Source organism: Neopsephotus bourkii, unplaced genomic scaffold (genome assembly GCF_033783945.1).
Source record: "Neopsephotus bourkii isolate Nb327-2 ecotype Australia unplaced genomic scaffold, CSIRO-AGI_Nbou_v1 NB_1792, whole genome shotgun sequence".
NCBI lineage: Eukaryota > Metazoa > Chordata > Aves > Psittaciformes > Psittacidae > Neopsephotus > Neopsephotus bourkii.
The window spans coordinates 12,882,182-12,908,067 of NW_026902266.1; the positions used below are offsets into that span (position 1 = coordinate 12,882,182).

Here is a 25,886-nt window from a genome sequence, read left to right on the forward strand (position 1 = left end):
GCTGATAAGCACTGAATGGCATGTTGCTGATTTGCAACTTACATTAAGGGCGGAAAGCAACAGAGAATGCAAAGGAGTGTGATAGCAAATAAGCCTCATCTGTTTTATAATATAGAATTGTTCATGTAGTTGGGTTTAAAAATATTTGGGGTTTTATCATTTAAAAGCTTTTATAAATGATCATTTAGTTACCTTTTTTTAATATGTATCACACCTTTCTTTTCTCTTCCCAGAGTTCTTTACTGTATGAGCTGTTCTCTGTTATGGTTCATTCTGGAAGTGCTGCTGGTGGCCATTATTATGCCTGTATAAAATCTTTTAGTGATGACCAGTGGTACAGCTTTAATGATCAACATGTTAGCAAGGTAGAAATACTATTTTTAGTTATCTGTGTACTCACAGATAAGCCAGTAAGTTTCTGGTTTTCCATGTTATTTTTCAGTTACATAAAATGAAGCTGGGTTTATGCGTAGGTATTTCAAGCATGTACTTTGTTTCATATTCTCATCCTAATGTCCTGCCTTATACATGTGTTTCACTCATTAGCTGAAGTGATTTATAGTAGGTTTATTTATATTCATGTATGGGGTTTTGTGCATTGGGTTGTGTGGGGAATGTTTCTTGATGTTGAAGTGGGGGGATGGCGGTTCATAAATAAGCCTTTGTTTATGAGGGTGGTGAGGCACTGGAGTGGGTTGCCCAGGGAAGTTGAATGCTCAGTCCCTGGTGGTGTTCAAGGCCCGATTGGACAGAGCCTTGGGTGACATGGTTTAGTGTGAGATGTCCCTGCCCGGGTCAGGGGGGGTTGGAACTAGGTGATCTTAAGGTCCTTTCCAGCCCTAAGTATTCTATGATTCTATGTACAGACCAGGCTGAATTTAGAATTTTGCCTTCCATACGCGTGAAATATCTTCCTTAGAGAAGTGTACCAGTAGATCTGTTGTAACCCACATTGTGCTGTTAAACCTGTCCTGCTGGTGCCTTTCAGGTATTAATGTGCACCCATAACAAACATTATTGCAATCAAGAAAATGGATGCTGTTAAGTTCCTTTAAAAAAAAAAAGCTTACTTTTGCTGTAAAATGAAGGGGCAGATCATTATGAAAGTGGGTTGGGCTGGGATTTTTTTGCAGTCAGCAAATAAGCAGAAATATGAAAAAAATAGAATGATTAATATTGTGCGCTAATTACATTCCATTTTTCTTGATGAGAATGTGTCTTGTTTAATGGAAGTTTCTCAATCATTCAATTGATCTCCTCTTAGATAACTCAGGAAGATATAAAGAAAACGTATGGTGGCTCTTCTGGAAGCAGAGGCTATTATTCCAGTGCTTTTGCTAGGTTAGTAGCACTGTAATACTACTTTTAATTCTAGTGGTGTTTTAGTGTAATCAGATGAATTGGGACCAGTATTATTTAATATATTCATCAACGATTTAGATGAGGGAATTGAGTGTACTATCAGCAAGTTTGCTGATGACACTAAGCTGGGAGGGGTGGCCGACACGCCAGAAGGCTGTGCTGCCATCCAGAGAGACCTGGACAGGCTGGAGAGTTGGGCGGGGAATAACTTGATGAAATATAACAAGGGAAAGTGTAGAGTCCTGCATCTGGGCAGGAACAACCCCAGGTTCCAGTATAGATTGGGGAACGACCTGTTAGAGAGCAGTGTAGGGGAGAGGGACCTGGGGGTCCTGGTGGATGACAGGATGACCATGAGCCGACACTGTGCCCTTGTGGCCAAGAAGGCCAGTGGCATCCTGGGGTGTATTAGAAGGGGGGTGGTTAGTAGGTCGAGAGAGGTTCTCCTTCCCCTCTACTCAGCCCTGGTGAGACCTCATCTGGAATATTGTGTCCAGTTCTGGGCCCCTCAGTTTAAGAAGGACAGGGACCTGCTGGAGAGAGTCCAGCGCAGGGCAACTAAGATGATTAAGGGAGTGGAGCATCTCCCTTATGAGGAAAGACTGAGGGAGCTGGGTCTCTATAGTTTGGAGAAGAGGAGATTGAGGGGTGACCTTATTAGTGTATATAAATATATAAAGGGGGAGTGTCACGAGGATGGAGCCAGGCTCTTCTCAGTGGCAAACAATGAAAGGACAAGGGGAAATGGGTATAAATTGGAACACAAGAGGTTCCACTTAAACCTGAGAAGAAACTTCTTCTCAGTGAGGGTGACGGAACACTGGAACAGGCTGCCCAGGGAGGTTGTGGAATCTCCTTCTTTGGAGACATTCAAAGCCCACCTGGACACGTTCCTGTGTAACCTTATCTAGGTGTTCCTGCTCCGGCAGGGGGATTGGACTAGATGATCTTTTGAGGTCCCTTCCAATTTCTAACATACTGTGATACTGTGAATGGCCTAGATGCATGTGCTTAATGTGTTTGCTTAAAATTAATAGTAGAAGGTTCAAATAGTTGTAATAACTATCCTCGCTACTGTGTCAGTCATTAAAAGAATGCTATACTTATTTTTGAAAATCCCTCTTGGTTAGTGTATTGCTGAGATACATGTAGCACAGCTCGTTACTGAAAGAAACCCCCAAAACTACTTTTGAAGTCAGTATTGTCCTCCTATCTGATAAATTTTATAACTGTTCTTTTCTCCACCAGCTCCACAAATGCATACATGCTGATATATAGACTGAAGGATCCAACAAGAAATGCAAGTAAGTATGTTTCGAAGTTCTTAAGATTCTGTTGTGGAATGAGTAAGTCTTTTACATGTGCTGAGTACTAAATTTTCTGAAGATCATGGTATTGATATTTTTAGGGCAAAATAAAGTAACTTCTATATAGAAAGCCTTCTTTTATAGCTTTTCATTCCTCTTTTTATAGTAAACCTTTATGGATCATTAGGAGATGGTCGTGATTATTTTTTTTTTATATATTTTTGTATAATGGAAATGAAAACCAGGTTTACCGGGTGTCGTGGTTTAAGCCCAGCATGCAACCTAGAACCATGCAGCTGCTCACTCACTCCCCCCCTTCCTCTCCCCATTCCCGAAGGGATGGGGAGGAGAATCAAAAGAATGTAACTCCCACAGGTTGAGATAAGAACAGTCCCGTAACGAAGGTATAACACAAACCACTGCTGCTGCCACCAATAATAATAATGATAAGGGAAATAACAAGGGAAGAGAATACAACCACCACCCGCTGTCTGATACCAAGCCTGACCCAAGCAGTAATCTGGGGCTTCCGGTAACTGCCTCCAGTTTATACACCGGCCATGACGTGCTGTGGTATGGAATACCTCTTTGGTCAGTTTGGGTCAGGTGTCCTGTCTCTGCTTCCTTCTGGCTTCCCCTCCTCCCTTGCAGAGCATGAGACTCACAAAGTCTTTGGTCAGAGTAAATGTTGTTCTCAGGCTGAGTCAAAAATACAGCACTGCACCAGCTACTAAGAAGGAGAAAAACGACTGCTACTGCTGAACCCAGGACACTGGGTGACACTGAATAAACTGTAATGCTGTATAGTGTCATGATTTGTAGTGGAATAAAAAAGATACTTCTAAAAATGAGTATGTAAGAACTCCATAATGACAGTTCTACTTTATAAACAGCCCTTAGTGTCTGTTTTTAAGTTAGGAGGAGATGTGGCAGTATACTGTAACTTTCATGGTTAGAAACAAATCTTGGATTTCAGAGTCTCTCATTCCCCTCATCTTTGACCAAATTCACCAAGACTGAGGATTGGTGAATGGATGCCTGGCTCTGCTGCCAGGTTGATTAATCTTTGAAATATGATACAGTGGAAAATAAAAATTCTATTTGGATTCAGAACAAGAATATCTTGTTAGAGGTTGCATTCAAATATTATCTAATTTCATATATCTTTAACTGGACATATTATTACTAACTAAATTACTAAAATTCCAGGCTTTCCCTTGTAGATTTTTAATGTAGTAGAAAATGAAAGTTGGATAGAACTTTTCTTAAGCAATATCAAAACAGAGGAAGCATGTTTGCTATTTTCCCCTTTCTGGTTAATCCCTTGTTAGAAGCACAGCTGTAGGAAGAAACCAGAAGAACAGCGGCTAGCCACACTCATCAGAAGTGTGCCTGGAAGAATCAAGTATTCTATTAATTTTCTAACTGGTTGAAGTGAGCCAAAGGTTAATTTTCTTGCATTGTCAAAGCTGTATGTGCTTTTTCTTAAAGGAAAAATTCAGTCGTATATCCTTATGAAGGGAAATTTGACAGTTTAAGTAGGAAGTACACTGATCTGCATTAAGTGCAAGATTTATTTTATCACAATATAAGCAGTATCTTGGGACTTCTGTTATCACCTAATTCATTTTCTAGAACAGAATTCACCTTTAATGTAAAAACAAGCTCAAGTGCAGTCATCAGTATTAGTGTATTTTTTTGTAATAGCAATGCTTCCCTTAGTTGTATTGGAATATTAATCACAGGCTAATAGCATTTTCTTGTGTTGCTGATGTATGATTGGAGAGGATAAAAGGCTGACTTTGATTTCATTTAAACCACAAAAAAAGAGAACAGGACATGGTATAGTGGTAAATGTGCATGGAGAAGAGAAAGGAAAGAAAGCAGGAAAGATAACTATTACGTATACGCATAATTCAAAAGATATTGACCACTGTGGAAGAAATTGTTTTTAATATGTTTTTAATGCTATTGCTTTGTGTTTATTGGCAGAGTTTCTTGAGGCACATGAATATCCAGAGCATATTAAACAGTTGGTACAGAAAGAGAGAGAATTGGAAGAACAAGAAAAGAGGCAACGTGAAATTGAGCGCAACACTTGCAAGGTTAGAATTTCTGCTAACAATGCATTTCTAGTAAGAAATGTTTCTGTAGTAAATAGTAGGTTTTAGTATAATGCAGGAACTCTTTTGGGATAAGTGTATGTGTATTTATAATTCTTTAGAATGAACTGTAAACCTATTGGAAGCCTGTACGCAGTGGAGGCATCTATTAGAGGTATTTACCAGAGATTTTCTTTGTTGAGTTCATGTCCTCCATGAGAATTTGACTTGGTATTAAATCTAGACCAACACTATAGTTAGCCGGACATCACTTGATTTCAGAAAAATGCATTCCAAACAGTATGTAGTGCTGTATGCTAGGTGTTTTGTACTGTTAAATAATTTTGTGTTATGATATTTTTGTGAAATGATGTTTCGGAAATGAATACAAAATGATTGTTTGGCAGAAAGAGTGGAATCTTTTCCAACCACAGATTCAATAGTAAGGGAAGTAATGTGACTCCTCTGACTTAGAAGCACAACAGCCAGCTGGTCTACCTGTGAATCAAGTGATAGTTTTATTAGAAGGTTCCCTATGGTTGTAAAATATGTAACTGTATGTGAAAAGGAATTTCACATTCATTGTTCCTATGTGCATTTGTTTTGGAAGATTTGGCATGCTGCCTACAGTTTAAAGATGTTCTGGTTGTAGATGTTGTACCTTAGCTTGGAAGAAGGTGCAGATACACATGCATACACGTACTAGTGCTATTTGCTGTGCCTTTTGGCATTTTCTATCTGCAGGTGTGTAACCAGCTGAAAGGAAACTGGCCTTTAGCTGAAGTAGAAATAAAGGTGTATTTGGTGTATTGGATTGTATGAATAATAGGGTTGTAAATTTAAATGAATTCTAACATGAAAGGTATTTGCAAAAATACTTTCATGGTAATTATTCTTCATTTTGTATTTCCTAGATTAAATTGTTCTGCATGCATCCCACAAAACAAATAATGATGGAGAACAAGTTAGAGGTTCATAAGGACCGGACGCTCAAGGAAGCTGTGGAAATAGCTTATAAGGTATGATATGCATACCAGAATAGTGTTAATTGTTCGATGTAATTTTTTCTGCTTTCACATGCTTATATTCATACTTGTCAAACTTTACTCTCCTGCATTTTGATGTAGGCTTTCTTTTTATTTTGAAAATGTGTATGTGTGTGTATATATATATATATATATTGCATGTGTGTATATAAGATCTGTGATGCACGTGCATGTGTTTTTTTCTAAAATCAAATTGGAATTTGTAAATTCAGAGAATTCCTGGATGCACACATACTGAGATATTTCTAACTTACAAGGGAAACACTAAACTCTCAAATAAACCATTATTAAATGTTTAGGAGTTTTTGTCTGTGTGCTTGGTGTAGCTAATGGATTTAGAAGAAGCGGTTCCTTTGGATTGCTGTCGTCTTGTCAAATACGATGAGTTTCATGACTACTTGGAACGATCTTACGAAGGAGAAGAGGATACACCAATGGGTTTATTACTTGGAGGTGTCAAATCAACATACATGTTTGATTTACTGTTGGAAACAAGACGACCTGACCAGATTTTCCAGTGCTATAAACCTGGTGGTAAGACATGTAATTACAGATAAGACAAGGACAGACTAAAATCATGTATTGCATGATGGCATGAAACTAAAACTTGTAAAACACAGAACTTCATTATGATGTGTGAAAAAAGAAAAACTTTGTTGAATTAAATTTTATGAAGTCAGTACTTAGAACTGCATACTGTGCTGTGCTAATTGAAGTGTTTCTAGTTGAAATAGTTCTAAGGTACACCAAGATTTGGCAAACTGGAACATTTTGCCTCTTTGGTGTTAAAATTGATTGAAATTTAAATTCTGAAATTGGACTGATTTTCAAATTCATTACTGTTCGTATGCATTTAATGCAACCCCTGAATCAGTACATTAGACAAGCATATGTGTGTTTTCTTTGCCTGTTAAATTCTCTCATATATATGTGGTTTTATTTTCTTTTTCCTCTTCCCTACAGAGGTCATGGTAAAGGTTCACGTAGTTGACCTAAAGACCGAATCTGTTGCTCCTCCAATAAGCGTACGAGCCTATTTGAATCAAACAGTTTCAGAATTTAAACAGCTAATTTCTAAGGTAATTTACAGTCATTAAGGACTTGCATTACAGAGCTTTCATTCACTCTGATTGTGAAAATGTATCATAATTTAAATATCTGAGAGCCTGCACCTTTTGCAGTTCACGTGTTTCACGTCCAGTAGGTTTCAATTAGGTTTTTTAGTTGAGTTTGTCTATCTGCTTACTGGTGCTAAAAGCAGCAGTCTGCTTCTTGCTTCCACTCAGACATGTACCCTGGCTTTTGCACAATCTGAATCACTGTCTGGCCAAATTGCTTACTAGCTTACCAAATAATAAGTGTTTTGAGGAAGCTGAAGAGTCAGGTTCATGTTCTTTCAGGTTATTAACTTGAACCACCTCTGTGAGTATCCAGTCAGTGGCAGAACTAGTGGACAGGTGATCAGTCAACAGAGAGCTTGTGGGTCAGGGTTAAAGGGAGAGCAGCGATGGGAGACATTACTGTGGGGATCTGTTACAGACCGCCCGATCAAGAGGACTCTGTGGATGAAGCACTCTATAGACAGATATATAGGAACAGCCTCACGCTCTCAGGCCCTTGTTCTAATGGGGGATTTCAACAGCACTGATACCTGTTGGAGGGACAGTACAGCCCGGCACAAGCAATCCAGGAGGTTCCTCGATTGTGTGGAAGACAACTTCCTTCTGCAAGTAATAGAGGAGCCGACAAGCAGAGGTGCCATGCTTGACTTCGTGCTCACCAACAGGGAAGGGCTTGTTGGAAATGTGATGGTCCAGGACAGCCTTGGGTGCAGCAATCATGAGATGGTTGAGTTTGAGATCCTCAGGACAGTGAGAAGAGCGTGCAGCAAGCTCACTGCCCTGGGCTTCAAGGGAGCAGACTTTGGCCTCTTCAGGAACCTGCTTAGTAAGGTTCCATGGGATATAGCCCTAGAGGGCAGGGGGGCCCAAGACTCTTGGTTGGTCTTCAAGGGTCACCTGCTGCAAGCTCAGGAGTGTTGCATCCCAACTAGAAGGAAGTGCAGCAGGAGGGCCAGGAGACCTCCTTGGATGGGTAAGGAGCTGCTGAGGAAACTTGGAAAAAAAAAAGCTGGAAGCAAGGACAGGCGGCCTGGGAAGGGTAAAGGGATGTTGTCTGGGAAGCTAGGGACCAGGTTAGGAAAGCTAAGGCCCAGTTAGAGTTAAACTTGGCTAGGGATGTGAAAAATAACAGGAAGGGATTCTATAGGCACATTGCAAACAGAAGACAGACTAGGGGCAACGTGGGCCCTCTCCAAAAGCTATCAGGGAACTGGCTACCCTGGATTTGGAGAAGACAACCTCAGCCTTCCTTGCCTCAGACTTCACTGGCAAAGGCTCTGACCACACCACCCAAGTCTTGGAAGGCAGACGCAGGGACTGTGAGAATGAAGACCTTGGGCCCACTGCTGGAGACGATCTGGTTCGAGACCATCTTAAGAACCTGAATGTACACAAGTCCATGACACCTGATGAAATGCATCCACAGGTCCTGAAGGAGCTGGCAAATGAAGTTGGTAAGCCACTGGCCATCGTATTTGAAGATCATGGCAGTCAGGTGAAGTTCCCGACGGCTGGAAAAAGGGAAATATAACCCCCTTTTTAAGAAGGGGAAAATGGATGACCCAGGGAATAACAGACCAGTCAGTCTCACCTCTGTGCCTGGCAAAATCTTGGAGCAGATTCTCCTGGAAGGCATGCTAAGGCACATGAAAAACAACAAGGTGCTTGATGACAGCCAGCATGGCTTCACTAAGGGGAAATCCTGCCTGACCAATTTGGTAGCATTCTATGATGGACTATAGAACTGACGGACAGCGGTAGAGCAGTTGATGTCATCTCCCTGGACTTGTGCAAAGCGTTCGACACTGTCCCACACGACATCCTTGTCTCTAAATTGGAGAGACATCAATTTGATGGATGGACCACTTGGTGGATAAAGAACTGGCTGGATGGCCACACACAAAGAGTTGTGGTCAATGGCTCAATGTCCAGCTGGAGACCAGTAACGAGTGGTGTCCCGCAGGGATCAGTGTTGGGACCGGTCTTGTTTAACATCTTCGTCACTGACATGGACAGTGGGATTGAGTGCGCCCTCAGAAAGTTTGCTGATGACACCAATCTGTGTGGTTAGGTTGATACGCTGGAGGGAAGGAATGCCATCCAGAGGGACCTTGACACGCTTGTGAGGTGGGCTGATGCCAACCTCATGAAGTTTAACCATGCCAAGTGCAAGGGCCTACACCTGTTTCGGAGCAATTCCAGGCACAGCTACAGGCTGGGCAGAGAAGAGATTCAGAGCAGCCCTGCGGGGAAGGACTTGGGGGTGTTGGTCGATGAGAAAATGAACATGAGCCGGCTTCAGTGTGTGCTTGCAGCCCAGAAAGCCAACCGTATCCTGGGCTGCATCAAAAGAAGCATGACCAGCAGGTTCAAGGAGGTGATCCTACCCGTTTACTCTGCTCTCGTGAGACCTCACTTGGAGTATTGTGTGCAGTTCTGGTGTCCTCACCATAAAAAGGACACAGATCTGTTGGAAGAAGTCCAGAGGAGGGCCACGAGGATGATCGGGGGCTGGAGCACCTCCCATATGAAGACAGGCTGAGAAAGTTGGGGCTGTTCAGCCTGGAGGAAACAAGGCTGCGTGGAGACCTCATAGCAGCCTTCCAGTATCTGAAGGTGGCCTATAGGGATGCTGGGGATGGACTCTTCATTAGGGACTGTATGTAATGATAGGACAAGGGGTAATGGGTTAAAACTTAAACAGGGGAAGTTTAGATTGGATATAAGAAGTTCTAATGGTGGTGAGGCACTGGAATGGGTTGCCCAGGGACGTTGTGAATGCTCCATCCCTGGCTGTGTTCAAAGCCAGGCTGGACAGAGCCTTGGGTGCGATGGTTAGTGTGAGGTGTCCCTGCCCATGGCAGGGGGGTTGGAACTTGATCTTAAGGTCCTTTCCAACCCTAGCTATTCTACGATTCTGTGAGTCTATAACTCTTAGCATATAACTAAACCAACATTCCTTTCTTTGGCATCAGTAACTGAAATATAACATCCAAAGCTGTCCACATTCTCCCTACAAATCCTCTGTTTCATTCCAGGAGCCTCTTGTTACTAAGATGCAGATTGATCTTTAGATGTTCTTAAGCCATGGGATGTTACTGGTTCCATTAAGTTTGAAGACAGCTGTTTTACTTGCTCATGTCTGTGTAAATTAGTTCAGTGGTTGGTATAACTTCATAATACACCTTATGAAACATGATTTCAGTAATTCAAATTCAGTCTAATTAAGTGAACAGTGAGCAAAACTTGATGCTCAAGAATGTTTTTATTTTCATGTGATACGTACCCCCAATAAGACTGATTGCTGGTCATTAACAATTATTCAGAACTCTGCAAAGCCAAGCCGTTTTGGTCTGGTGATGTTTTGGAAAAACTAGTATTTGGCACATATCAAATAATGGAGGAAAGGAACTGGAATTTAACAGGTCTGGGAGGTGTTTCCCCACATTCTCTTCTGCAGTTTATAAGTCAATAAGCAAACCTTCTCCTTTCCTTGTGAATAATCTTAAAAAATTAAATACTTGCTTCAGTACTTCAAGTTACATGTGATGTGCACGTTACCTTACTGTCAATGTTTTACTTTAGGCTACACACCTGCCTGCTGAAACAATGCGGGTTGTATTAGAGCGCTGCTACAATGACTTGCGTCTGCTGAATGTTTCCAGCAAAACACTGAAAGCTGAAGGCTTTTTTAGAAGCAACAAGGTACATGCCATTGTTTTTTAATTGTTCACCTATTTGTAAACTTTACGGTTGTGCTGTAAAAGGTCTGGATAGCTGTGTTGAATTTGCAGTGGATAACCATCACATTTCACTCTGGGTTTTTTTTTAAATAGCAAATATTATGGTGGTGATGAATACTGTAGCCTGTATGTGAAACCAGTTGTACGTAACAAGGAAAGCAGATTCAGCATCAGACCTCTGGTTCAAATGATAGTGAGCTTAACAACCTTATGATGACTTCTAAAAGTCAGTCCTTATCAGGGAACAAAGGTTGGCATATTGCTACGAAACCTGAATAATTTATTTTCTAAACCTTCTGAACACCTATGCCTGTTCTCAGTAATAAAGTTCTTGAGGATCAAATGTCAGAACTAAGAGAAGTCCTGGTGGGGTTTTGTCTTAAATTCAGTAGTTTTACTCTGCAGATTCCCCCAGCCAAATTTTTATTGTTTTTCCAAAAATTGTTCTAATAAAGATTTCCAATAATAGTTGTGTAGTGCAACAGAAAAAGAGTAACGTATTACTTACTTAACTTCATCTGAAGCATTGCCCTTTTAGCTGCAGTAGTAGTAACACACCTTTTGGCACATTTTGCATATCCTTGGTGTCTGAAATTTCATCAAGGATAATGTATTCTTGAGTTTACGAAGTTTTAGCAAAAGCTTTGGTGGCTTATAGTTGAGTGAAACAACATCATTGACTTGTTGCTCAGTTACAGTGAGCCCTCTTGGATTTACCTTGTCACTGAAACAGTGGCCATTGACAAAAGGAAGAAAGAAAATTCTTCCCTTATGTTCTAATTTGTACTGTTGCTTACCCATGAATACATGTAAGGGTTTCTTGCTGCTATACTAGAAAATAAAGAAAAACTGCCACCTGTAGTTGTGGGGCTTATTACTGCTTTAACTAGAGCTAGTGTACAGGTGGAGGGTGCCCATTAAGTGATACATGGCTACGCTTCTGAACTTAAGTGTTAACTGCAGCTGGTCAGTCTTCTTACAATTCACTCCAATCTTAACATGATTATGAAAAGTGAAGTCATTATTCGTCTGCAGACTCATCCATCTGATTCTAAATGTGGTTTGCTTGTGTTTTCCTAAAAGTTGGTGTTTCCTAGAGATGTAATTTCTAATGTGTGCTCAGTCTTATCTGTTTGTTACTGTTGCTTTTTACTTTTATTTAAAATAACACTGTGTAATAAAACACCCGTTATTTTATGTCCAGGTATTTATTGAAAGCTCAGAGTCATTGGATCATCATATGGCATATACAGATTCTCACTTATGGAAACTTTTGGATCGGCATGCAAATACAATCAGACTGTATGTTCTGTTACCAGAGCAATCACCTGGATCTCAATTTAGACGAGCAGTTTGTCAGAAGCCTAGTGGAGATTCAGGCAACTTGGATGAAGCCTGTGAAAGAGTAAAAGGACCTATAGGTAATATGAAATCTGTAGAGGCAATTCTGGAGGAAAGCACCGAGAAGCTGAAAAGCTTGTCTCTGCAGCAGCAGCAGCAGGAGGGGGATAATGGAGACAGCAGCAAAAGCACAGAAGCCAGTGATTTTGAAAATATTGAATCACCTTTAAATGAAATAGACTCTTCAGCATCAGCAGAAAACAGAGAACTTGAAAACCAAATTCAGGTTTCTGATCCAGAAAATATCCAGTCTGAGGAACGGTCCGATTCAGATGTAAATAATGACAGGAGTACAAGTTCAGTGGACAGTGATATCCTCAGCTCCAGTCATAGCAGTGATACTTTATGCAATGTGGACAATGCCCCACTTCCCTTGGCTAATGGACTTGATTCTCATAGTATCACAAGTAGTAGGCGATCAAAAGCAAATCAGGGGAAGAAAGAAACCTGGGACACAGCAGAAGAAGATTCTGGAACAGACAGTGAATACGATGAAAGTGGCAAGAGCAGAGGAGAAGCACAATATATGTACTTTAAGTCAGAACCCTATACTGCAGATGAAGGTTTGGGAGAAGGGCAAAAATGTATGTATTCCTTTAAGTGCCTTAAAATAATCCAGATTTTATTACTATTTAATCAATATGCCATGTTAAAAAGTCTAATGACAGTTGTATAAGTGATTAGCCTGAGGGGAAAGCTTTTATGTATTTTTAGTATGACAACATGATCAGATTTATAATTCAAATAATTTATTCAGTGAAATATCCCAAATAGATTTTTTTTTTTCTAGTGTCTCATTAGAATATAATCGTGATGTAGTTTTTAGTGTAGTCTAAAATTCATATATTAAGAAGCAGAGTTTCTAAAGTTAAATTCTTAACTTCACTTTCCAGAATTTCACATTACTACAGTGGCTTTTCCTTAATTATAAAATTATTCCATGAAAAAATCCCTCAGTCTGGACTCAAGCTTGTCTTGTGATACTATGTGGCCTTCCAGAACACAAGAGTTAACCAAAGTTTTTAATCCTGAAAGCCAGAAGGGAAGAAAAGGTTTGGTTGTCATGTGCCTGGCCAGCCCCACCTCAGAAGCACTTCTGTCTCTCCCTTGAGGCAGGGGAGACCTGTAGAGGGATTTTCTGCAAACAGTACTTCTGATTCTCTTTGGTAGTTGTCTTACTGAATGGAGAAGATACTACTTTGCTCCATTATTTCACTGATAACAAAATAGTGCAGTTTGGAAATGCTGCGTTTTCCAGGAGTATCTCCCATAAGGACTTAAAATACAGCAAAGCTCTCAAATGTTCTGGTAATAGCATTAGATAAAATGGAAATGTGGCCATTAACTATAATGATGATTTTTCAGTATTGTTTTGCTTCAGATGGTAACTGTGAATGTACGAAAATAAGATTCTAGAGATATATTTTTTGTAATGTGTTTCATGTCATTTTTATCTTTTTTTTTTTTTTTTTTTTTGCTTAGGGTTGATGGTACATGTCGATAAAAGAATTACACTGTCTGCATTCAAGCAACATTTGGAGCCCTTTGTTGGAGTTCCATCTTCTCACTTCAAAGTCTTTAGAGTCTATGCCAGCAATCAAGAGTTTGAGAGTGTTCGGCTGAATGAGACACTTTCATCATTTTCTGATGATAATAAGGTGGTTCAGAACTTATTTTGAATCCATCAGTATGTATTGCTGCTGTATAGACAAACTTAAGAACTTTATTTACAACTTCTTCTTAACTTGCCACATAAAATTATTACATAGGTATTAGTAGTGTGTTACAAGTTACACTTCTGAATTTTATATCAGTTCTGACAGGTACTCCTTTTGCCTTCCAGATAACGATTAGACTGGGAAGAGCCCTTAAGAAGGGTGAATACAGAGTCAAAGTCTATCAGCTCTTGGTAAATGAGTCAGAGGTAAGGTCTGGAATACTTCAAGATAGAGTCAGTAAATACTGGCCAAGGTTTTTCTCTGAAACCCTGGGGGGGAAAAGTCCTTCTTTTGTCTGCATTTTCCTGCAAGATTTCCTGGATTTGAAAAGGGAACTTGAGATTATTTCTGTTTATGCTGTTCCAAGCATAAAATTGGAGTGTGATCTACAGTGTATCTCATGTCTCTCACTCTGCAGTGTAGATGGAGTGCAGATGAAAATAATTGTTTCTTTGTTTTTCTTAAATGTATAGAAATCATGTAGAATTCTTTCCAAATAACAAGCTGGTTTTGCTCATGGTTACAGTTTTCAGTAATACTGTACTGATATAATTTGTCACATTCATGCACTGCAGACAGTGCTTATCAGAATGATCAGCTGGATAATAGCCCTCTCTGCATAAGACAAGCCTGAGACAAAAATGTCTCTCTTGCAATAGCACAGCTCACTTGCCTGCTGCATCTTTAGGGACACAAAAAGTATACAAGTGATTTCAACATATAGATTACAGTGTTCCAAAGTTTGCATGCACCTGAAGTTCTGATTTGATTTTTTGGACCAAACTGCAGGATACATACTAAGAATCATAGAATCACAGAATGGTTTGGGTTGGAAGGGACCATACAGGTCATCCAATTCCAACCACCTCCCACAGGCAGGGATACATTCCACTAGACCAGGTTGCTCAAACTCCACCCATCCTGGCCTTGAACACTGCCAGGGATGGATAAGTGTAAGAGACTGAAGCTGAACTGATATAGCAGGAAATAAGATAAATTTAGCTCATGGGGTCATGGAGCTCCAAAGACAGCCAAGAAAGTGGTATTTGTAGTATTGTATGGCTTCTTTAATTTAAAAGCTCCTTTCACATTGTTTAGAATGTTAATACAATGGTAGCAATTAGTAATACAGACACAGGGCACTGTTTCTGCAGTGTCATGCATTCACAATGTTTGAATGACTTGTCAAAGGCTGGTGCTACACAAATCAGTTAAACCTAATTTTAATCAAGTCATTGCTTACGTTGTTTATGAAAAGCAGTCTAATGGTCGCTTTGCTCTATGGATGGACTGGTCAGAAAATGTGAACAGAAGGCAAACCTACTTTTTTCTGTTCTAAAACTTGTTCTTAATCACTTTCCCTTTCTGTTCACAGCCATGCAAGTTTCTTCTGGATGCCGTTTTTGCTAAAGGAATGACTGTCCGACAGTCAAAAGAGGAACTGCTTCCTCAGCTTCGAGAGCAATGTGGCCTAGACTTGACGATTGACAGGTGAGGTGAAGAGAATGCAATCCATTGAAGTTACCTGATTAAATATTACTTTAAAATGTGGGGTGGTTTTGGTGTGCGGTTGCTTAGTGTTTCCCCCCTCCACCTCTTGTGGAGAAAGGAAGATACGAAAGGGGCAGAAATAAGTTACTGTGGTCTTTAACACATTGGAAGACAAGTGTTGGTCCTTCCCTCTTGATAAAAGTAGTAGAAACCTAGATCTGGACCAGGTTTTTCACCTTGGTCCTTTCCTCACCATGACTGGGCCAAATGATTTCTGACTGCTATGATTGGATTACATTCTCTAGTGCCCTATGATTATGAGGCACATCACAGACTTTTGTGTGGACATACCATTACACTTCAATGTTTGTTTACTCTTTAGTTGTTTATACTTTTATTTATCTCTGTATCTAAATCAAAGCTCATGCTTTTTGTATTGTGACTGGATTGTTGCAGTAAACCTAAGTACATAAATCAGACACCAGTACTCTTCTAATCCTTCACCTTGTCCCTTTTTAACCCTCCAAAAAAGGTAAAGAGGAGCAGCGAAATTGTCAGTATTTTGGAATATTCTGTTTTATTATATTAAATAGAATATTCTTTATCTAAATTTCGTGCACATTTCTTGCACTGAACAAGTACAACACAGGCTTGTTCTCTTTGTGTTTATGAAAAGTTCAGCCCTAAGAGCAAGTAGTAGATACCCTTCTGTCAGGACTATTTCAGAATGTTAAAACTCATTCCTGATAAACCTAATCAAACCTTACATAAATGAGTTGTATTTCAGTTTTGTCAGAAAATGTTCAGTTTTGAATCTCTGGCAGTGATGCTGATGAGCAGGTAAAAACTCAGCTTTTTTTTTCATAATGTATTTGTAGGTTTCGCCTCCGAAAGAAAACCTGGAAGAACCCAGGCACTGTGTTTCTGGATTATCATATCTATGAAGAAGATATCAATATTTCAAGCAATTGGGAGGTCTTCTTAGAAATACTTGATGGTAATGGTATAGTTTCAAGAGAAAGAAGATAATGTTAGATTTTTTTTCTTTAGAGGATATTGGAAAATGTACTTCACTTTTTTTTATTCTTTTTCCTAAGACAGTGCCATTTTAATAGCACTTTATTAGGGAAAAAAATAGAAACAAAAAGAATAATATAAGCCTTGCGTGAAGCTGGGTGGGGGCTTGTGGAAGTGCAGATTTCATGAGGCTTTGATCTGCTGAAGCAGTAACAGCAGTACTGGTTTGCACGTTTACTGGAAGTCTTTGGACATACAGTAGTAGTGTAGGCAGCTTTTTGCATGTTTATGTTTTCACTGTGCTTAAAACCTGCAGGAATGCCTATGCTATGCTTTTATTTGTATTTAATTTTTGGACTAGTATTGGTAATTTGTAGTTAGCTAAAATGTGTATGTGTGTGTATACGCACAGTACCTATGTAATTTGTTTCTAGAGTCAGCACGGCTGTCCAGTCATGTAGTAGTTTTCAGGCACGAGGGAAAAGCCACTCATCTTCTGTCATGAAATGCTAAATTTTTTAATAGTCCTTGTTCATTAAAACAACTTTGATATCACAAGTTAGAGAACAGACTGTTGAATTCTGCCTAAATACCATTAAAAATATAGCATTTCTTTCAGCTGTCCTTTGCATATACACTTAAAAAAATTGATTCTGAATGCAAAAGCATAATTTAAAGGAAAAAAAGTAGGTCACACTGTTTTTTCTCTAGATTAACAGGTGAAGAATTAATAGCTGAAGAATGTGAATTCCATTCACTCAGGGACTTTCTTCACAAGCAGACCTAGCTGAAGAAGTCCCATTTAACTGTTAATCCAATTTTTTGGCAGCTGTGTTCAATTCTGGTATTCTTAGTTTTTAACAAAATTGTGCCGGTGCAAGTACCAAAATGGCAGGAAGCCTGCAGATTCCAGTGGACATACGTATCAGCTCAGGCTTCAGTTAAAACTCCACAGTCTTAAATAATTTCATATCAGTTTTAGATTAGTTGCTGTACTGTTTCTGTAGTGAGCAGGTTTGGAGGTGCTACTTCTTAGACCCTCTTAGTTCACAGGCACACCAGGGCTTCCAGGTATTCTGGAATATTCTGTATAACTGTCTAGCTGTGCCCCAGATATACTGCTTAAACCCAGTTATAGAAGATGCGTCTAGATCCTGCTAGATTCTGTGAAAATTAAGTTGTACACACACACAGCTGCCGCAGAGGTTATTGGAAGAGTGTAAAGGCCACTTCTTTAAGTCAGGGTTTGTAAGGCCTTCCACTACCACCACTGACTTCATTTTGTTCTTCAGCCAAACACTGAATACGCTAAGCAGGTAAATAATGCCTAAATAATTCTTATTGTAGCTTTGCATCACACTGTTGGAGACATATTTAAATCGGTTATTTTCTGTCTCTGAAGAGAATTTACGTAGCTGCTGCAGACTTGGAATGCTCAGAAGCATTAGGTGGCTGGATCTTAATTTTGGCTAATAGGTTAGAGTTGAAAGGTGGCACAAACATAGTCACAGGCAAGACTGCAGAGGATATTTAGGAAGAAGACTTACCAGTGCTGATGGCTTCATGCAGAAGAAGCATGTAATGGTAGACATAAATGCTAAAGCCACAAGTTCTGCATGCTAAGTTACAAGTTTATAGAATGATTTAAAATAAAATCAGCCCTTTGGTATCACTTCTGCCTATCTCATTGTAACTTGTAACAGTATAACTCCATCAACCAGAGAAAGCTCTATTACCTGGAACTAGTATAAAAAGACTGGAGGCAGTATGTACTGTTCATGGTAGTAGGTATAAAGCAGGGTTTGATAAGTAGTGTGTAAAATCTAGAAGTTAAACATGGAAAGCTTATTTTGGTAAAGGAAGTGAAGTGTATGAATAAATACCAGGTTGATGAGGAATTTCTTACAATCTGTAGGTAAGTGTCTGGTTAGGTGGATAGATATTGCATGCATAACCAAGCTGGGTTTGACTGGAAAAAACATACCTGAAAGAAGAATAAATGGCATGGCCATTGAATGAAAAATTCCTTGAAAGAAGTTGATAGCAAAAAGTCAAACTAAATGCAAGCCCCTTCGACTAAGTCTGTGGCAGCCCCTGTCTTGCGTTGTCCTCCCGCCCCTTTTTGTTTTTGTTTAGTGGACTACTTCCAGCACACATACTGGGTTGGTTAGTATGTGTATGTAGTGCAGCATTCCATATTTGAGTATACTTATGCTATGGAAAAAAACCCTAATTTTAAATAATAGCTTTTGTGGTGGTAATATAAAATTATCTTTCTTTCCTAGGAGTAGAAAAGATGAAATCCATGTCACAACTTGCTGTTTTATCGAGACGATGGAGGCCATCAGAAATGAAACTAGATTCTTTCCAAGAAGTGGTACTGGAAAGCAGCAGTGTTGAAGAATTAAAAGAGAAGGTAAAATGTTTTAACATGTTCCTTGTGGTATCTAAAAGCCTTATTAATGTCCTCTGTTGGGAAGCGCAGAGATGTCATAAGCTACAAAAATCATGTTGCATGGTGATTATTTTTTTTTCGCAGGAGCTGAGAACCTGTCCCATCCTATTGCCAAAGCTGTATTTATTATCAGCTTTGCTTCTTAATTTCACATAATGGTCTGGTGTCAAAGCATTCAGTTGAATACATGCAGAAGAAAAAAAAAAGTGGTATCTTGACGCTTAGGCAGCATGGTATCATCTGTCTCCCTTATCCTGGAAAAACACATGGGAAAGAAAAGCTAAACCGTTGTCACTTTGTTTTTTCAAGCCAGTATTTTGGTATCCCAAAATACCAAACCTTTCAGCCTCTTCATGTTTGAATTTGAGAGCTCTTGCTCAGGGACAGTATAACTGTGCCAAGTAGATTGAACTACATCTTGGTTGGAAAGAAATACGCCTTTGGTATGTTTTGTTGTTTTTCTTAAGGTCAGAAGCTTCTAACAGGTAAGCATATATGTGCCATCCTTGTAAAAACAAGCAGTAGAAGTGTGTCTCGTATTGAAACTGTTTCGTTAATCCAGTATATCACAGGGTGCCACTCCTGGAGAAATGGTTATTAGAGAAATATTATTTGTATGTGGCAATACCGAGACGTAAAAGGACACCTCGGATGTTGCAGCCAGCAAAGATCGCACTAGCAGTGAAGTCTGCCAAAGCCTTACTTTAATAAACCAGTCAGCTTCTGTAAGTTAGGGCTTAGCTGGTAGGCTGGGAAGAGGAACTTTGTTCAGCTTTCATAGAAGGTTGTGTGCATACATATATTAAGCTATGCTCTGGTTTCTTGTATTTTTCAAGTAGAAATGAAGTTGTGACTACAGGTTCTTCCATGCAGTCCTCATGATTTCTCCTTCTCTTTGCTTGTATCTGAAAGAGTTGACTACTCTTGTTTTCCGGTCAAAAGACTTGCTGTGCATGGAGCAATTGCAGCAGCATTCTCTCTGAGAGGTCTTAATCTTTTTATTGCCAGCAGTAATAAGAGAAACTTGAATTTGACACATCTGTAGTGGGAGATCTGTTCAGCCAGCTCTTCTCTTTCAGGCAAATTTTACTAGCAGAGTGTAGGGCTGATACATTTCAGACTGTCTGGCTTTTGTCAGTAGTGTTTATTTCTCCTAGGTTCCAAAGTAAATGAGTTAGAAAATGGCACTGGCTGTTAGTCTTTTCTTACCATCAGCTTAATTTGAACACATCTGTTTTAACAGTGGATTTGAAAGAGACAAGAATCTCAGAGAGGAAATCTCTTCAAGTTTGGGGAAAATAAGCAGACAGAGATAAACATAAATTAAAGTTAGTGCCTGCATTGTCATGGAGACCAGACTGCAGCCCCTACCTGAGTAAAGGCGGGGGCAGTGATGAGCCTGTGTGCACCATGAAATGCTCAGTGGAGGGAGGGCTCCACCGAGGCCAGGGCCAAGGGATGTATGGTGCACTGGGGAGGTGCACAAGAGGGGCAGCAGCTGCAGGGCGGAAGAGCAGCCATGAGTGCTTGTTGGGGAATTGTAGGGATGTTGTGGTAGGAAGTGCTGGTGTATGGAGTTGGATTTTAGTTGTGTGATTCTTCTGGCTTTGCCTGCTCCTAGGCTGACTCGGTAAGAGCTTTTTGTGTAGTGAAGCTGATGAGGGTAAACTGTGATGGACCTGAAGCTTTAACATGGGGCAGCTGGTCTCTTTGTATCTTGGAACTTGGCTGTTACTGTTTCTGTTAACCTTTCCCTGTCACCCCTTCACTGTTGAGGAGTATGATGCAAATGCCACATGTGACACACTAGTAACTTCAGAAATGTGGAAAATTTGTACCTTGTGGCTGGAATTTTGTACTAGGGCTCTTTAGAGCGTTTTTAAATATTTTAATTGAATTGTATTGATTTGGCAGGTCTGTGGACTTTATGTAGACACTGAATAGCATTGTGGAATAGTATTAAATGTGCCATTTTTCTTCACTTTACAGCTGAGTGAAATAAGTGGAATACCCCTAGAAAACATAGAATTTGCAAAGGTATGTAAGATTTTGCCTATTATTACCTTTTAATGGCATGGATGTGTGATTATGAGTTTTATTCACGGAGTAATTGCTGCTTCTTAGGGTAGAGGAACGTTTCCATGTGACATCTCCATACTAGAGATTCACCAGGACTTGGACTGGAATCCTAAAGTATCTACATTGAACGTCTGGCCTTTGTACATTTGTGATGATGGTGCAGTAATATTTTATAGGTATGTATTTTATTACAGTGTATGTATAACAGTGCAGAACATCTGTGTATAAGATTTGAGGGGTGAGGTAATCAGCAGAAGCATAGAAGTACTTTTCTATTGTCTTAAAGAGGGTTTAAAACATTGAGCTGAAGTGTTTGTGGTCCTCAGCTTCCTAAACCCCTGAATATTATGTTTATTGTTTAAGAAAACAAACATTGTATCCTTTTACTCAATCCTCACTCCCAAACCACTGAAAATAATGCTGAATGCAAAACCAGTTGCTGTATTTGAGTGCTCATCTGGATTTAATCTCTTCAGGTAGACCCATAGCCTTGTGGAGTCTGTGAGGGTCTTGGCTGTAGGTTTTAGAGAGCAAGGATTTTATTTTCTGAGTTGATTTCTTTTGAGAAATTAATATGGCTTCTTTGGGAAAAAGGGTGATACAATAGAAATGTTCACATGAGAATTGTTCATCACCTGGTGGCAGTAGCGCAAAGGTGGTGTTTAAGAACTAAGAGCTTGAGTAATGTCCCTTCTGCCAGACTTGGTGAGTGGGGCAACCTCATGAACATATTGCTGCTACAGTATCTTTCATTACAGTGAGCTTGAGGGAAACAGATGGCTGATAGTGTGCTGGCCAGGGAGAGCAGTAGTTGTCTGTAAAGAACAAGAACGTAAGCTTGAGTCATGCTGCTTCCCCCCAGGACTGCTGTCAGAATACAGAATGTCTCTGTTAGAAAAGCAGGTTTAGCCAAATCATTAGTTTCTGAAGAAAATAATCCATAAGGAGTATTTTATGTATACTTGTGGTTTTTACAAAGTTGCTCCGAATGCAACAATTACAGAATTTCACTGTGGTTATGGTATTAATCTGAATTTTTACATATTTGTATTTTAGGGATAAAACTGAAGAATTAATGGAATTAACAGATGAGCAGAGAAACGAGCTGATGAAAAAGGAAAGCAGCAGACTCCAGAAAACTGGACACCGCGTAACCTACTCTCCTCGTAAGGAAAAAGCACTAAAAATTTATCTGGATGGAGCACCAAATAAAGACTTGACTCAAGACTGATACTCGCTATAGCAGTTTCCCTGGGGAATTTTTTTTTTTTAAATCAAAAGGTTCACTACTACTGTGTAGTGCCGTTATGGCAGGACATTCATTAGGTGTAAAGCGCTGACACCAGCACTGATTGGGCTGTGCTACCAATCAGAAGCGCAGTGCCCCGTTGGGTCGCTGCTTGACTTGGAATCATGTTGTGCACTATAGTCAAATGTACTGTAAAGCTAAAAGGGATGTGCAAATAAAAGATTAGAACTCAAACGTGGGCGGGGAGGGAAACGAGTGGAAGTTCTTGAGGACAGTGTGCACATAGTAGCTAGTTGAACTAGCCTCAAACAGGATACTCAGCTTAATAAAAGCTGTGCAAAGGCCATGAAAGAATCCTTTTTTCTGTTTGTTTCACTGATACACACATTACCTCATCAGAGAGTCTGCAGTAAATGTTAACACTTTGGTTCTGGGGAAGAGGCAGCACACGGTCGAAGGTGAAATGGAAGTGCTGCATGTGTGAGGTTTCAGAATGTTCTTCCACAAAACAGGCAGTCAGAGGGGTGTGGGCAGAAAGCTGGTAGCAGACCTTGGGTCAGAAGTGCTGTCGTAAGGTAAACTGCATTTTAATAGGTTGCAGAGGCCGGCGAGCAGATCTGCTATATTGCATTCAATGTGTAAATACCATTTGCCCTATCCGTTTACCAGACCTGCAGTTCAGCTATTTACCATGGTGTTTCTTTTCACATATCAACATTCATTGTGTACATTTGAAAGTATAGTTGCCTATTTAAAATTGTATTCATTTTATGTTTGATGATGCTGGGTACTTCAGGGTTGTATTTCCCCTTGTTAATGAAGTTCTTGTTTTGTTCAGCTCCTTTTTGTACATTTTGGTTTTGAGACTATTACAAGTTTGCATCTTCTCCACATGCTGAAAGTCGTTTTCTTTTCCCCAGTTGATTCTGTAGTGCTATGTAGTCAAATATTGGGGCAACCTCTAACACCTCAGCATACAAACTTGGTAGTTAAGGTTGTGGTGCAAAGACTGATGCAGTCAACATGATTTCATTGCAAAGCCTAGGAACAGCAATTTTTTGCTTTGGTCCATAAAGATCAATAGAGAACAATTCTCTGTAGTTTTTGGAAAACCACCTAATTTATAACAATCAAAAGATTTTGGTAAAGTTTTTCATGCCACATGCTGTTTACAACAGTGAACATGCCAATAAAACATTTGTTCATTCTGTTGTGTTAATCATTAAATGCTGTGAGCTTTATTTGGAAAATTACTGAATTATTTCGTGGAAACACAAACTTTCCCAAGGCAATGTCAGAGTCACAGGACTGTGTGTATCTGTGTGTGTATGTGCACACACCCCTATGTGTGTACTCGGTGAGTGGTTTGTAGCCTGTCTGCTGCTCCTCTTTACTTTGATTCACTGTTGCTTCAACTGTAAGTTTCCTTTTTCCAGAACTTAATTCCTCACTTGAATTCACTTCCTTAGAAGTGAAATTTCTGAATTCCAAATTTGATTGGCAGCTAAGTTCTGCTCCAGAGGAACAAGGGCTTTCACTAACAAAGTTCAGTTCTTCCATCCATACTGACCCGGATCAGCCTGTAACTCCTGACAGATGTGGCAGCTTGAGAACCAGGCACTGCACAGAGGTATTTCCTCATTCTTCCCCTTCTTTTAAACCTGTGCCATCTCTTGTCCAACATGGATGGGGTGGAAGCAGGAGAAAAGGAAGCATAGAGTACTATCCAGTAGGTAGAGCACTGCATTAAATCGCTGTTTACATGTGTATGCAGACTGCTGAAAGACCCTTGGAGGTTTTAGGAGAGGAAAAATTGAATTATCAAATGGGTCATGAAATTTCTCGATGTTTAGAGCCAAAAATCTAGAGGTGGAATAAAGTAGGGGTGAGAGAAGAATTCCAAAAGCTTGCTTAATCTCTAGCCCAATTTGGGAAACTTCCATTGAGAACGTCTTCAGAGAAGTTAATTTTAAATCTGTCAGTCTTGGCAGAAATCTGGATAGAGGACAAGGGGGAGGGGGAGCATCTTTGTAAGGATTTCTTGTCTGGTGGTGCACTTCCAGTGTACTGGAACACATTATGAGGTGTTCCAGGAGACATTCTGGTTATTTTAAACATTTCTGAGTTTGACCATGGGCATTTTAAAGAAACAAAAAGCTTCACGTCTCTTAATGTACTTAGTTCAGCTGAAGTCTCGCTGAACTTCTGATGAGTACTAACACTTTATCTTCCAAGGATTGAGGTGTCAAGAATCTTGAAGAGAGACTGATGCTATTGTTACATAGGGCAGTATTTACAGACAGTTACTATATTCATTAAGTATTTTTAACAGGAGAATTGCAATAACAATTCATTCTCTTTATATAGGTGGGTTGTCTCTAAGCACAGTAATCTTATGGGGATAGAAAAGAAAGGCAGATTCAGTGAATTCTGAGAGCGTGTGTATATGTGCATGTGCTGGTGTGAGAATTGGTGGTATAAATGCAGAAATGAACCCTTAAACTAGAAGTCAGACTGTTCTGATGAAATACCCTTCCTGTTCATAATGATAATGGTTGAGTGTGGTACCCAGAAGTAGCACAGCCTTGTACCTGCTTTACTGTTCCAAATTGGACATTAAGTGGTAGGGATTAATGTGGGAAGATCCACAAAGAGTTGGCTGGAACCTTGTGTATCTTTTACCCTGTGCAATAGCAGATGGTTGCATCTATGCCCAAAAAAACAGTAACTGCACAGCTCTTGTAGCAACTGTTCGTTGAGAAAGCTGGAAGTTTGGGAGTTTGGTGCATTAGATTTTACTCTTAGCTTGGTATTGATTTCTTAAATCAGTGACCTCTTGGGATGGTAATGATAATCACATGTCGTAACAGATTTATGCATATGAAGTGTATTCAAAGCACAAACCATTTTTCAAAGAATTTTCTCTAGGTGTAATAGAATTAAGTAGGGGAAGCACAAGTCTCTAAATGCAAGAAGCTAGTTAAGATATCTTACTGCTAAACTGCAGGAATGAGCTTATATCCACACTCTCTCAAACAGGGTAGGTAGTGATGGAGTCGGCAGATCCTTTAATCAATGCACATAAAGGTGTTTGTGTAATGCAGAATGATGCCGTGTGTGGCACTGTATTCAGCTCTATCTTAGGCATAGACTGGTAACTGCAGCTGTGCCATTCTCATGTGTTGACACTCCACATATTCAGTGTACAACAGAGACTCTGATGGTTCTGTAAATTTAATTTTAGATAGTAGATTTTGCCCTTGAGAGAGCCCTGAACAGTCACATTGAAAGTTTCTACACAGAAACCAAACATGGTATGAATATAAGAATGTACACACCATTAGTTATGTATATGGAAAATGTAGGGGGTTTTTTGTTAGTGTGCCCCTTAGGTAGTGGGAAGGCCAACAACCATTCTGTGTGAGAGTATAAAACCCAAGGGATACTCTAGCTGCGGAACACCAGTTCTCAAGTTACACTGCAGGCTGCTGCAGGACAGATGGCATCCACTGTACACAGCTGAACAGCAGCTCGGGGTATATTAATCTAAAAGGGTAAGAATCCTTTCTTTTTTCTACCCTTACAATGTGTGTATGGGGGGGAGGGGGGGACATGACACGGATAATCTGCATTTTGCGGCTTCACTGATTGTATTTTCTAAAGAAAAAATAAACCCACAAAAATTTGCTTAAAATCAGTCTCCGAAGTAGACAGTTCTTATCCTGGGTAAACAAAAATATCCAACAAATCAACATTCTAAACATACATACTTAAAGGTCACTTCTACAGTCACTA

General features: G+C 39.8%; 1 protein-coding gene across 3 annotated transcripts in view; it reads left to right on the top strand.

The window, feature by feature from the left end:
* The window catches only part of USP47 (ubiquitin specific peptidase 47), a 58,355-nt gene extending 35,055 nt beyond the window's left edge, over positions 1 to 23,300 (top strand). For all 3 annotated transcript variants that reach the window (XM_061380211.1, XM_061380210.1, XM_061380209.1), the window contains 17 exons: positions 234 to 365; positions 1,265 to 1,341; positions 2,611 to 2,666; positions 4,662 to 4,774; positions 5,686 to 5,790; positions 6,144 to 6,351; positions 6,781 to 6,896; positions 10,524 to 10,643; positions 11,886 to 12,666; positions 13,565 to 13,740; positions 13,926 to 14,006; positions 15,176 to 15,291; positions 16,170 to 16,288; positions 18,594 to 18,724; positions 20,753 to 20,800; positions 20,888 to 21,018; positions 21,899 to 23,300. In XM_061380211.1, the coding sequence (XP_061236195.1) occupies positions 234 to 365; positions 1,265 to 1,341; positions 2,611 to 2,666; positions 4,662 to 4,774; positions 5,686 to 5,790; positions 6,144 to 6,351; positions 6,781 to 6,896; positions 10,524 to 10,643; positions 11,886 to 12,666; positions 13,565 to 13,740; positions 13,926 to 14,006; positions 15,176 to 15,291; positions 16,170 to 16,288; positions 18,594 to 18,724; positions 20,753 to 20,800; positions 20,888 to 21,018; positions 21,899 to 22,073 (2,685 nt within the window). In that variant the 3' untranslated portion in view covers positions 22,074 to 23,300. The remainder of the gene's footprint in view (positions 1 to 233; positions 366 to 1,264; positions 1,342 to 2,610; positions 2,667 to 4,661; positions 4,775 to 5,685; positions 5,791 to 6,143; positions 6,352 to 6,780; positions 6,897 to 10,523; positions 10,644 to 11,885; positions 12,667 to 13,564; positions 13,741 to 13,925; positions 14,007 to 15,175; positions 15,292 to 16,169; positions 16,289 to 18,593; positions 18,725 to 20,752; positions 20,801 to 20,887; positions 21,019 to 21,898) is intronic.
* The last annotated feature ends 2,586 nt before the right edge of the window (positions 23,301 to 25,886 follow it).